Source organism: Drosophila melanogaster, chromosome 2R, assembly GCF_000001215.4.
Source record: "Drosophila melanogaster chromosome 2R".
NCBI lineage: Eukaryota > Metazoa > Arthropoda > Insecta > Diptera > Drosophilidae > Drosophila > Drosophila melanogaster.
In genome coordinates, this window is record NT_033778.4 from 4,961,877 (window position 1) to 4,976,002 (window position 14,126).

At 41.7% G+C, this 14,126-nt stretch overlaps 1 protein-coding gene across 1 annotated transcript in view, besides 10 other annotated features; it reads left to right on the forward strand.

The window, feature by feature from the left end:
* Positions 1-1,890: part of a mobile genetic element that runs on past the window's edge.
* Positions 1-7,428: part of a mobile genetic element that runs on past the window's edge.
* The window catches only part of Ir41a (Ionotropic receptor 41a), a gene marked incomplete at its 5' end in the record, with an annotated part of 104,437 nt that overhangs the window by 44,358 nt on the left and 45,953 nt on the right, over positions 1-14,126 (forward strand). Inside the window, one exon of the mRNA NM_206022.4 lies at positions 13,855-13,990. Coding sequence (NP_995744.4) covers positions 13,855-13,990 — 136 coding nt within the window. The remainder of the gene's footprint in view (positions 1-13,854; positions 13,991-14,126) is intronic.
* Positions 2,803-3,179: a mobile genetic element.
* Positions 3,632-3,703: a mobile genetic element.
* Positions 7,556-7,693: a mobile genetic element.
* Positions 9,000-9,106: a mobile genetic element.
* Positions 9,123-9,321: a mobile genetic element.
* Positions 9,850-10,675: a mobile genetic element.
* Positions 11,433-11,705: a mobile genetic element.
* Positions 13,427-13,746: a mobile genetic element.

Sequence of the window (14,126 nt, forward strand, 5' to 3'; positions counted from 1 at the left end):
CCATACTCCTCGAATCCACTCTCTGATCTCTAATTGAGTGTATCCCTCACTCGCAAGGTATTTGCCCTTTATGTCCAGGTCAATGGGTGTAATGCCTGACAGAGCGTGCGCTGCGTCGTCCGATATGGTTCTAAAGCCTCTGATTAGCCTGAGAGCCATTGTCCGTGATACTGCGCGGGCACTATCTAGATAGGTTTTTTTGGTGGAAACGCAGCTCCAGATAGGCGCAGCGTAAAGCAGCGTTGCCTTTGAAACCGCCACTAACAGTCTTCTAGCCGGCAGTCTGGGTCCTCCCACGTTGGGCATGATTCTCGCCAAGGCTGCTGCTGTCATTGCCGCTTTTTTGCCGGAATACCTTGCGTGAGCCTTGAACGAGAGCCTTCGGTCTATTAGAACACCAAGGTATTTCAACGTTTCTGCTGAGGCGATTTCAACTCCTTTGACTTCCACACGCATGCACTCAACGGACTTTCTGCTGCTCAGCAGGACTACTTCGGTCTTATGCGCAGTTATTTTAAGTCCGACTTTCTCGAGCCATTCTATGACCGCCGTGATTGCCACGTTACTTTTGTCCTGGAGCTCCGGTATTGTCTTGGCGACCGCTGTTACCGCAACGTCGTCGGCGAAGCAGTGCAGCTCCACACCTCTGGGCTTGCTAATGCTCAGTATTCCATCATACATAATGTTCCACAAGATCGGTCCTAGTACCGCACAGTACTTCTTACTGCCGCCTAACAATCGGTTACCGTCCAGTGCTTTCCTGGCAGCGTCTTTTCTACGGCTTTGAGAGCGTCGAGCGTACTTTTCCCCTTTCGGAAGCCATACTGTTGACCCTGAAGGCCTGTAGGACTTTCAGTGATTAGCTCAATGCGCGCGTACAGTATGCGCTCAAAGAGCTTGCCAACAATGTCCAACAGACACAACGGTCGGTAACTGCGTGGAGCATTTGCGGGCCCCTTACCTTTCGGCAGAAGGACCAGCTTCATCTTTTTCCAGCGCTTGGGGAAGACTCCGTCCAGCAGACACTGTTGGAATGTATCCCTGAAGACCTCCGATCTTGCGGTGGCGGCTGCTTTGACGATCACGCCCGGGATACCATCAATGCCGGGAGCTTTGTTCGGTCTGATCCTCTTTGCTGCTTCGACGATGCATGACGTGATGCACGGGAAGTCAGGGGCGGGGGGGTCAACAGCGGGTTGCCATAACGTGTGTTGGCTTGGAAATAGTTCCGACACGATGTTGGCCAGGGCGGCTGGGTCCTAAGGAGATCCTGCACCAGCGGAATTGAGTTTTTTCCTTACGACTTTGTAGGCGAGACCCCAGGGGTCGTCGTCTACGCTATCAATCAGGTCCTTAAATGCATTCGCCTTTGCTGCTGATATGCCGTTCTTAAGCTCAGTTCGCTTCGCTTTATATACCTCAATGCACTGGGAGTGGTGCGGTTGCCCTCTAGATCGCTGCGCTTGCCTCCTCGCCTTGATGCATTCCGTCCGAAGCTGGTGCAATGAGTCTCTCCACCAGTAGACAGGGGGCTTTCGTTTCGTGTTCCTTTTTCTCGGCATCACCGCATCACACATTGCTCTGAGCCTATCCATGAGCGCTGTCACCATGGTCTCCGCGTGTCCAATTATGGACTCCATGCCCTCGATCTGGTATGCCAGCATGTCTTCGTCCAGTTTCCTAATGTCCCATACCGGACCTAGCGCACATCTTCGCTGTTTGGGTGACGGCCTCATTGTTCGGGCACCGAACGTGATTAGGTTATGGTCGCTCAGCGTTATGTCCTCATGGAACATCCAGATCGAGCTAGCCACTAGAACTCTGCTAACAAAGGTGACATCAATGAAAGATGTACCTCTGTCATTATTGAACGTCGGTTTGAGCTCGACGGCACAGGTGGGTGTGCTTGTTGTTTTGCAGAGAGTGGTGCACACAGTGGCTTCGCATTGGTTTATTGCAATGGTTTTTGATCCGCAATCTGCGACTATGTTGCTGTCTTTTAATTTTAATATTGTATTTTTATGTTGAACAGGATAAATTTTGATCTTTTTACAAACTAACTTAGGGCTTGGAAATTTCATTAAAATATATATCATATTATTGTTTTGGAAATCTTTAACTTTGGCTACTTCTAGAATGTCAGCTACGCTGGCATTCGTGAGTTGTTCATTGTTAATTTCTTTAATATTAATATCTTCCAAAATGACGGGGTTGATCAAATTGATTTTTGTCAAGGTGAGTGAAGTTACTATATTTTCTAAACTAGTTATGATTATTATATTTTTTGCTAGCATTGTTTTAAACACATGTTCAGTGTCTATTTCGTCGGCTTGGTTGATATCGTTTAAGGTATTTGTCAATTGCTTTTGTAATTTGGAGTTTATTTCTACCTGTCTATGTTCTTGCCGGAACCTAATCTGTTCCCAGTCGTCAAAATCTGGTATGCCGGCTACTACTTTTAATGCGGTCTATTTCTATGTTTTACTCTTACTGTAGCGATCAACGTGTCAATGTGTCCGAGGTCTGTAATAAGAATCCTTTTCATGTGATCCTTTTGTAATAAGTCAATAGTCCTTTTGGTCTCATCTGCGTATATCTCGTAGGATGTCACGTTTCTCATGTGTTCTAAGTACTTTTACTCGTCCCAAATCGTTGCGTCTCCGTCCACAATTGGTATATAGTCCGTATGTGAGTAGTCATTTATTTTTGTTGTAGCGATCGCCATCGCAATATTTGATAATATGATGACAGAATGCCTTATCCTAGTAAACAGCAAAATGTAATTAAGAAATGCTCTTATTTTTTATTTGAGAGTGTCCTTGTGGATCACCCTCCCCTTAATAAGAACCGTCGTACCTAAATAGGCTTCGATCGTTTCTTCCGAGCATAATGGTGTTAACTTGGTACCTAACCGTTTGTTTGATTTTTAACAAACTTTGTCGCCTACTTGATACTCTCGGTGAGCTTTTGTCTTGATGGCTTGTTCGCGTGTTTTGTCTTGGGTTTCCCGGATTCTTTCTTTGATTTCCGATTCTATCTCGATTGGTGTTGAATATATGACATCTACTGGTTTATTGTTTGTAACTGAGTGGATGGTTCTATTATAAGCGGTTGTTGCTAAAAGGATTAGATAGATTGTGTCATCGACTAATATACCTATTTTTAAGCAACGGGCAATTAGAAAGTGTTGCTTGTCTGTGTAGAATATATCTACGTGCAAAAGCTCTCCGGCGTGGGATGGTATTGGGGTTTTTCCTAGTGTTTGCTTGACAGGGTGACGTTTGTACTTTGCCTTTGAACAAGTTTTACAATTTATGGACACTCCAGCTGCTAAGCGGCTCATTTTCGGGAAGAAGTAGTCGCGCAATATCTGCTTGACGTTTTCTTGGGCTGCGCGATGTGCTCTGTTATGTTCTGTGTTTATTATTTCAGTTTGCTCTGTCCTGTCAGTAAGAAGTCACGCCAAAGTAGGGCCAGCAATGCCTAGTATTTTTCCATGATCAGTAAACGGTAACTTGTTTAATTGTTTGTCACAAGCACCGTTAACCGCTGTTGTTACACCTCTGTCTGCGCACGTCTTCTTGTATTTATGTTCTTTATTGAATCAATTTGTGGAGCAGGGAAGGTCCGGAGTGCTACAATGTGATTGTATATTATGAATACATATAGGTACAGTGGTTAACCGATATGTGTGCATACTACAACAGTGTGCCATGGGCTTTATCGGTCTGTAAATTGGATTATATGTCGGAGCTTGTCCTTGAATATTATAAAGGTTTTAACTGATGGTATGTCTGTGTGTTCAATAATAACTTGGATTCTAAAGCAAATTGCTGCTTTGTCGGTTTGTTCGCCGTGAATTTTAGCAATGTTGGAGTCATTGTCGGATTCGTTCGAGACAGAGTGATTGTCTAGCGCGTTAACATTTTGACGGGACAGGGCATCAGCTACATGATTTCCTTGCCTGGTTTATAAATAATATTGGCGTTGTGTTCGTCGTTAAAAGCTGCTCAGCGGTTTATATTTGCGTTTGGGTCTCTGTCCGATACTGTGAATGTCAGCGGATGATGGTCGGTGTAGATGTTAAGGTTCTCTTAATGTTCTCCGAACAGATAGTTTTTAGGTTTTTTAATGCAAGAAGTTCTCGTCCGTTAGTCGCGAAGTTTATCTCATTGTCGCGTAGCGTCCTGGAGATCATTGTGATCGGTTTTCCGTCCTGGGCCTAAACCGCCCCCAGTCCATGTGCCGAAGGCATGACATGTTGTGAGGTCAAATGGTCTCTTGATCTTTGGGTATGTAAGGAGCACATCTTCTGATGCCAGGACGTTTTTCAACCAATCGAATGCTTGTTGTTGGCTTTGGTTATGGTTTACTCTAACTTTTCTGGATTGGTTGACACTTATTTTCCCGTTATAACTTTTTAATATATCCGTAATAGGTCTGGTCAGGGCTGCAAATCCTTTAATGAAACACTTGTAGTAACTGCGTTAGACTAAGACGGACCTGAGGCCGAAAAGAGTATTTGGGGGATGGAAATTTTTTATAGCCTGAACTTTTTCAGGAGATGTTTTTAATCTACTACTTGACACAATGAATCCCAGGTACTCCACGCTCTCTTTGAAGAACTTGGATTTCTCCATAGAAATTCTCACGCCAGCTGTTTATAAACTTTTCAGAGCCCAATCGGTGTGTTTGACATGGTCTTCTTTTGTTTCGGAAACGTTTTTCCTGTTTGTTTCCAAAGAACGTCATCGATTGCCCTTTAAAAAATTCTAATTCCGAATGAAAGTCAACAGAACTCGTATTTGCCTTCGTTAACGGAGAAAGCTGTTTTTTCTCGATCCCTTTCAGCTAGTTCAATCTGGTGGAAACCTAGAAACCCAGTAAGGTCCAATGTTGTGAAATATTGAGCCTTACCTATGTTGGACAGTATGGTGGAAATGGCAGGTATGGGGTATTTGTCGTTTTTATTTCGTTTTGTATAATCAATAACCAGACGTTTTTTCTTGTGACCATTTTCATCATGGCCTTTTTTGTCAACCACCCAGATGGGGTTGTTGTATGGCCTTATTATGCCATCCGCTAGAATGGGTATAATTAAGAATATACCGGTTCTCCGTCCGTGCGTATTGTAGCTACGGTGTTTATGTTGAAAAGTAGGGATTCGTTAGGATCCGCGAATGCTTTTGATCTTTGTTTGATCATTTTGTTAAAATTTTCTTTGACCGCCAGTGGAATGTTACTGTCGTCAATTTTGATGAAGTTGACATTTTGACACTTCATAAATTGTAATGGCTCGGAGACGAATTTGTGTGCAATTAAATTGCTTTTAAGATTGATGGCTGCATCATGGTCGTTGTGGTCGTTGGTCGTTGTTTGGAACTACTAGCCTTCTGACCCTGTGATTGATTGTTTGGTCCGTTGTTGGACTTCTCGAGGGCCTGGCCCCTATTAAAATGTGGGTTTTTACCCTGATAGTTGAAGCCGCCTGAATTTTGTTCACCCTGTGCGTTGTTACGCCATCCTTGGGTCTTTTGAGACGAGGATTTCTGGCATTTTTCTTCGTTATGCTTAGCATAGACAGCTTTGAATACAGAGCTCTCGTTGCTCTTTTCTGCCTCTTGTGCTAATGCTAATGCCGAAAAAATTGTCTGTTTTATGGATTTTTTCAGGCCATCAATGAAGGCATGTAGATCATCATTTCTATGTTGTTCATTAAGGATCATTGTGACATTATTGTCTTGTTGGTTAGAAGTGCTAGCTTCTTTTCTATCTCGTCATAATACTTTAGCAGGGGCACATCGCACTGTCTCAGTGTTGCGAGTTCTTGTTGTATAACACGCAGTGGGGTTTCATCTGCGTATGTGAAGTATAGGCGTGCTATAATCGCGTCGAAATTCATCACCGTACTAAATGAGGATAGTGCTGAATTGGCAGTTCCTCTAACTTTGTTGCGTATACGGTATCTAAGGGTTCGTCGCACGTAATCCCTGGTATTACTTTAGCTGCCTCTGATTTTATAGAAAGAGTACCTATTTGTCGTTGCATATTCTGTGTCGTGTCAGCTAATCTTTGTTCGAAAACCGCCGATTGGTATTCAAGCGCTGCCTTGACCGCTTTTTCTACCATATTTAGATCGAGCGCTTCGAAGTGTCCCTGCGCTTATGCTGCTGCGGGTTTTCCTGTTGTGCACTGTTCTGTATTCATTATTGTAACTTGTTCGTTTTTAAGTTTCTCCCTGTAACTCGGTATTGTGTCTTCTTCACTACTGGAATTACTCCGATTCAAGTTCCTATACATTCGTGATCGTTTGCAGGAAACAATGGCTTTTATTGTACTGAACAAAATTTTGGTATTAGTTTACTACTACTCTTACTATTACTCTTTACTCTTTACTCTTTACTCTTTACTATTACTCTTTTTTAATTTGTTTTTGAAAAAAAGGACACGAATAATGAATATCTCACCTGCATTTTTCGTTATTATTCTAGTGCAGCTGTATAGTGTCGTTGTGTGCTGATCCGCTCCTTGGTTCTTTTTTGGTTCGTTTTGTATTTTTCGTTTTATATATTTCGTTTATTTTGTTTTTGATTCACTCAGTGCAGTTGCACTGGGGTTTTATTTTTTTTTATTAAAGTTCAATATCCAAAAAGACAATTGTCGATTAACACGCTCAGAATACTTGTGCCGAAAAAAAAATTAATTGTCTGACTGTATTCTTATCAGTAGAAAGAGAATGCAAACGGTAAACCATATAAAAATTTGTTGTGCTAAATATTCGTTCGTTGCTTTGCTCATCATCTTCGCACCGTTAGGTAACGGTACAAATTAGCACAAATTATGATAACTTGCCGACTAGTGTAAAGCAGCAGTGGTTTTGTTTTTCACTCGCTGAGTGCAGTTGCACTAGGGTTTTTTATTTTTGTTTTTCGTTGTTGCTGTTTTTGTTTTATATAAAACGATTTCACTGTTAATTTGTTAGGTGTTCTTGTTTAATATTTTTTATTAAATACAATATTATTGCACGACTAAAATAAATTTTTCGTTTTGTTAGTACTTTTTAATAAATTTGTTTGAACTTTTCCGTCGTGAGTTCTTTTGATCCGGTTTCAGATCACTTTTACTGCTAAGTTGGGCGCCAATTAAACAATTATTAAGTTATTTCAAATAATAATTATTTTTATTTATTAAGTGCATCAGAATAACACTGATCACTTTTGAGCCCTGTTCAAAATTAAAGTACAATTTCATATTCAAATATTTATAGCGGCACTTCTACCGCTATTTTTGTCAACGTTTCGCCTCGTGACTTCTCACATCACAACGTCCAGAATTCTAACGCTGCGCCTGTGGGGACCTGTGGGTGTCCGTTTACAGTAACCGCAAATTACGCTGATTTATCGCAATAGATTCGGACCGGATACTGACGTTGTGTATAAACTATATTAAGCAATACCAAGGCCGATTTGAAGACTCCAATGAAAACTCGAGGTAACGAAATGTTTATGGGGAAGACAACCAATATGCCACCCTTAGGCTGACGGCAGAGTGCGCCAGTTACCACATCAGCAGCAACTAAGTCCACTTCCCCGCCCCGTAAGCCCCCACGCCAGAACTTTTAGTTTGTTGTTCCCTCAGCTGACCACATCAGCAGTCTACATCTTCTTCCCTGCCTCCTGCCTAAACCATCACGTCAAAGCTGATGGAAAGGTTTGAAAGAACCTTTCTGGGTGTTTTCGATAGTCATAATATAAACATTAAATTCGCCTTTTTCATTTCTATTGCAGTTTAACAGAAAGTTAATAGTTGCGCTTGATGCAGAAAATTCCTCGTCCGAATCCATCACGTTCACTAAAGACTTAAAGAGAAGCGATATAGGTCGTTTCTCACAAAGCTCTCACTCTGCCATCTTCTCGCTTTGCTCATAGCTTCTTTCTTCACTTCAGCCTTAGGGTTATAATTAATTAGAACGCACAAATAGGTTATATTAATGTTTATAGCTTGCTCTGTTGCTCTGTTTTATTCGGAGATGCAGACTAGACTGAGCGAAAGCTTGGCTTCAAAATATAAGCTAATCAGGCATAAGCTTACAAAGTAGTTCAGCTGAATAGATATCGCAACAGCTTTAGCGAGAGAAGAAAGAATGACGAAAAGAGCGACTCGAAGAGCGCTGCACGCATGACTAAGCTCTGGCGATCTGCTCCTTATACTTACAATCCAGCAATATACTTCTCTTTTCACTGAATAATAACTAATGTGAGGTGTTAAATCTTCGTACACATAAAGATGTCAACTGCGGAAGGAGGCCCTAACTGTTGTCAGCTACGCAACAAATCATACATATCATCATATGTTCGTAACAGCAGCGCGAAACGAAGAGTTTGAGAGAGGGAGCATGGGCGAACAGAAGATGTAGAAAGAGGCTTGGTGAGCAAGAGTAAGACGGCACGAATTAGAGCGGGACAACAGTAGAGCCGAGAACGTCGAAGAGCCGATTTATAAGAAGCAACGATACCTAGCTGGACTTTGGACCAGGCTAACGGTAAAACCATGGACTTTGGATCTAGAGACTAGGAGTAACGGTTAAACCAGTCCGAGCGCTGAAAGTTGGATGAGGAGAACGAGAATACGAGTGAAAAACGCGCAGCAATGGAGCGACGGCCGTGAAAGTCAACAAGGATCAAAATCGCTACGTCGAGACCTTTGGGATGAAGAAAGTCACCGGATTGAGACGATGCTGCTCCTTTGTTGTCTTTCCTTAATACCCCTTAAAAACGGATCCTGTTCCGGCTCGAATGAGACCAAGGATGTTATGGGGCAGGGTGTTTTGTCCTCTAGTTCAGCCCAACGTTCTTTCCGGGACCACCTTTGCCGACTACTGACTCCACTGTTTCTACAAACCATGCCAGGTATTTGTGTTCTCCTGCTCCTTAGATCTCAGCGTTCTTCACTTGTTGTATTCGTCCTTGTGTGTCCACCGCGACACTAACTGCTTGATATCTTCTGCGCATTATTATTTGTCTTGTGAGTTTCTATCGATTTGCCAATAAACTTTTTGCTGAGCCCACTCTCACGCCCTAAGACTGGCCAAAACTGCCATGCCCACGTGCGTGTCCAAAGTCCGCACCGTTACCGTTCAACCTCCGTGCCCTTAGCCGGCTCGAGTCCAGCGCAGTATTGTTAGTTTACGGTCTCTCCGCCGGGGTCCAAGGTATATTATTTCCATTTACATATATACATTTTTTCTCGCATTCCAGCCGTCTTCGCTGTTGCTAGGCCGCTTCACTGCACACGCATTTGTGGGAAGATTTAAGACTCCTCTCAAAATATATATTCCAGACTACCCAGATCACATATTGCTCATTGTCAAGTAAAAGACATTAAATCTTCACAGCAAAAGATACATTTTTCAATTTATCGCGAGAAACCATTTGCGTCCCGAAACATATTATATATACTGTAGCGTGGGACTACGATTTCCTTTGACGAGACCAAGTGGCTGACAGTGTAACTGTCCAGTAGTAAATATAGACTCCAGTAAAAACAGACAGTGGTTCTGCCAGCCAAAGATGCCCAGTTAGAAAATTTGGAGATTTGGATGGGGTTTACTTCAGGGACGCTTTGTCCTTATTTCAGCTAATATTCATGTACACTCAAAAAGGTAGATCGTGTAAGTAGAAGTAGCAAGTAATGATCGAAGTTAAGAATAAAAAAAGAGTGACCAGCATTTGTGCTACCTGAGCCCGATCTGGCTTGGCATGACACCTGGTTGGATCACAGTCGGGGCAGCTCTCGGGCAGGAGTCCGCATCCGAAGCTGATCCTCGACGCAAAACACCACCTCGGCATCTGTTTCCATTCATGGACCAACACGGCATTCTAAGGGCATGCAGTCGCCTCAATGTCTGCAGAGGCCCACAATATGATGAAGGCCATCCAATAATTCGCCTCTACGACTCTAGACTGTATCGCCTCCTAATCCAATTTGCTCTCCAGATTACTCTGCACGGCGGTAGTCAATTAATAGTACGCCTGATCCGATGGAAGAATTGGATTCCTAAAATCAAGAATCTGGTGAAGGCTGGAGTGAATCCGTGTTCGATGTGCACGATTTACAAGAAGAGACTTCAACCCCAGTTGATGGGCGATTTTCAGACAGATAGAGTCTCCTTCCCGAGGGCCTTCACCTACAGGGCCCTTTTGAAATTCAAAAATTACACGGGGATAGTGTGTCTCATAACGAAGGGATATGTTTGTGTGTTTTTCCACAAAGTCTATTTGGAACCCACCTCAGATCTTACAACTGAGAAATTGCTAGCGGCCATTGCTCGTTGCGAAGCGAGGTGCGGTTGCCTTCCGCAGGTCCATTCGTATAATGGCAAGACCTTTGTGAGGGCAGCAACATTACTTTCCAAGGACTTCCTACAAGCCATCAAAGAGTCAGTGACTGATGCATATAGCCATCAAGGACTCGTGTGGCGGTTCATCATACCACATATGGGGGGTCTGTGGGCAGCAGGAGTGAAAAGCTTCAAAACCCTTTTCTATACATCTATGTCCGCCCGCAAGTACACGTTTGAGGAGCTGGCGAACCTTCTCGCTAAGATCGAGTCTTGCCTCAATTCCAGACCACTCTCCCCGATGACCGAAGACCCTCATATTAACTGGCCATCACAAGGGCCGAGAAGGACAATTTTCAATCAAACAATTAGCGGCTCTGTCGACAAAAGTTCATCGTAGACTTGGAAAACGAGAAGAGAGAAAACTTGGAAGAAGAAGACCGAGTCCTAACACGAGTATGCGTTAATAAAATTGGCCAAGCCAATAGATTTAGATGATGAGAGCATCGAATACTTTGTTGAAAGTATCCAGACTCCAAGGTGAACAAGTCTTTATTATATCAAGCGAAGACTATGAGGCAGTTAAAAATTCAGATGGAAGCATATCAGAAAATAAAATCATCTGTAAAGCAAGTCAAGCACGACTCTCACTTCATTAAATGTGAGCATGATGTAGCTAGAGTAGAAAAATGTAAAAAATGTTTTAACTGTTGGACGAGTCACACATAAAAGTGAGAAAAAGAGACAACAAATGTTTCACGTGCAACCAATCAGTACATAGGGCGACCCAATGCAAGGTCGAAATGGTAGCCAAGCAGAAGAACACAAATGTAGTACAGGGTGAAGCCAAGACTAAGCCAACAAACGTGTTAACGTATTCAGTCCTGGAGTTAAATTACATTCTTTTCAGAAAAGTCATCCAATCAGTCAGGGAAAGGAAAGTAGACAGAGCCCGAAAAATGTTTGACTGGGATCGGAGAAAGTCAAATCGTAACGATTGGAAGCACGACAATCCCAGTTCAGATGGATGACATAGATCTCAATCTAGAATTTCACGTCATATTCGATGCGATTTTAGGTAGAACTCTTTTACTAATGGTAGACATGAAAAGCTTTCAATTCCCAATAAGTTAAGTTCATGCTGTAGCAGATACAGATAGATGTTTAAACTGTCCCACCCCGTAAAAGTACTGTCAAAAGTTCAAAGTTCACCCATTCAACAGTCTCAGAAACAATGAGATGCCTCAAAAAGGAGAACCCAGGAAGAGATTTCAAGGAACTTTTAGATAGGGCAGCTTATGAGTACAGCTATAGTTCCTATTCAGCTACGAAAAAGTATAAGTATTAGAAGTATTCTTCGGCAGAAAAGTGAAGACAAACCCGGACTAATACGAAGCAGCCAGCCAAGATAACATTGAAAGCATTTAAAACAAACATTTTCTTCCCCTTTTTGCCACGACCATTCTAAGGCACTAAAACCGCACAAAAATGCCAACTCAAAGAGGATTGATGTGAGCAACATAGAATTCCACGTCATAGCCGACGAAGGCATGAAATTCATTGCGATTTTAGGTAGAACTCGTTTTCTAATGATAGACATGAAAACCAGGAAGGGTCGTACTAAAGTCATACCAAGATCAGGCAGGGAGGTAGTGACGGGGCTCAAAAAGCAGGTCCAGGATGGAGAGCAGGACCGCAGTTCGTGCATGGAGTTGCTGAACGAATTACAGAGCCTGTGCACGGTATCCGTAGATCAAACAGGAAGAAAACTTAACGTAGAGTGGTCGCATTTGCCACACTGAAAACAAAGTGTTGTAGAACGGATGATAGAAGACTACAAACCGAAAAGAGCAATAAGTGGTCCTGTTGAGATACAAATTGTGATTACAGACGAAAGAGTGGTCGCATTTGCCACACTGAAAACAAAGTGTTGTAGAACGGATGATAGAAGACTACAAACCGAAAAGAGCAATAAGTGGTCCTGTTGAGATACAAATTGTGATTACAGACGAAACACCAGTGTTTCAGTATGCTCGACGCATTCCTTACACTGAGGAGATGGTAGTAGACGAGCGGGCTACTATTTGTGCTCCGACTATCGGAAGTTGAATGAGAAAATTGTGAGGGACAACTTTTTAATGATTCACATGGACAGACAGCGTGATTCAGAAACTACAAGGAGGGACAATTTTTACAACTTAAAACTTAACCAACGGGTATTTCAATGTTCCGGAATTGGTTAACGCCCAAAAGTATAAAATCGATTATTGATCAGGAACAAAAATGAGACATGTATCCGCTCACAGTCGAGTGACATGTTTTGATTGGCCAGATAGCGTAATGCATAAGGTAAAGGAAGATTAGAGCCTAGAGAACCCTGGAAATTGTCTGAAACTATGTTCTAATACATATTGTCGTCTTGCTCAGTTGTTCTTCATCTAAATCGTTAGTGTCCAGAACTATAGATGTTATCCATTGATTCCAAATGACGATTAATCTCAGTGGTTATTCCAGCACTGCTTAGGTATAGCTTACAATTAGTACAAACATATGGAGAAATTTCAACAATTGATAAACAACATCGAGCCCAGGAGCACTAAAGTGTCACCGTTCAAATAATTAACAGGTGTTTACGTGCGAGTTATTGACAATCAATAATCTAACGAACAGGTGCAGTAGTCTTAGATATAGGAGTTGGACGAAGAGCGTAAGCAGATGCTTCAGGAAGCTAAGAATAATATAAAAACCTTTCCGTTGCAGTTAGAACGAATCAGAAGAAAAAGGAAGAAAAGCAGAACAATGTTAACGATCTAGTTGCGATCAGACGTACTCAGTACTCATAAATTAAACCGACATGGAGAAGTGAGATTAGTATTATATTATTCCAATAGCAGAATATTATTAGATTGTTGGTGAAAAGTCGGTTTTTTTTTTTGACTATCAAAAATTAGTAGATGTAGAACTTTAAGGGTAGGATTTGCCTTAAAATTGTTATAGCCGTTACTCGAAAAATAACAAACGCAAGTTTGTTGACCCATGTTGCCACGCCCACAATATTTTATATTTTGTATATTTTAATATTTTTTTAAACTTTTTGCCACGACCACTAAAAGTGCCCAAAACTGCCACGCCCAAACTTTTAAAAAATGTTTAGATTTTTTTTTTGTTTTATGGTATGTCCTTCCCATTTTTATCGGTATACCAAAAACAACGTGGCCACGCGCCTCTTTTAGCCTACAAAACGCCTAAAAGGTGTCACGTCCACACTTTTAAACAATTTTTAATTTGTTCTCATTTTATTCCCCAATATCTATTGATATTCCAGATAAATTATGAAATTTCGCGTTCACATTCCCAATAGCTGATAGCCGAAAAACTCTTCTATAGCATTCTCTCTTGTTTTTGAATACAGCTTGCGCGAGTAGGATATTTGATATAAGAGGCTAATGAAAATTTTACGAACTTGCTCGACTCCAAATGTTTTATAAAATTTAACTGTTGATATATTTTTTTAGAACATGAGTACTAATGCACAAGACATGGGCGTGAGCGGGGAGTCCGATTTCAAAAATGTTTACATTGATGGAACTGAAACTCGTATTGTTTTAAATTTCTGTGAACAATTTAATTGTACAATCCAAATTGATTCATGTAAGTATGAACTATATTAATTTTCATTCCTCTAATTAATTAAGTTATCTTACTTATTAAATATTAGGCAGCAACCTTAAGTGTTGGAAGTGGTTATGTTTGGGGTTTGTGGATGGGGGGATAAGGTGCGTAAATA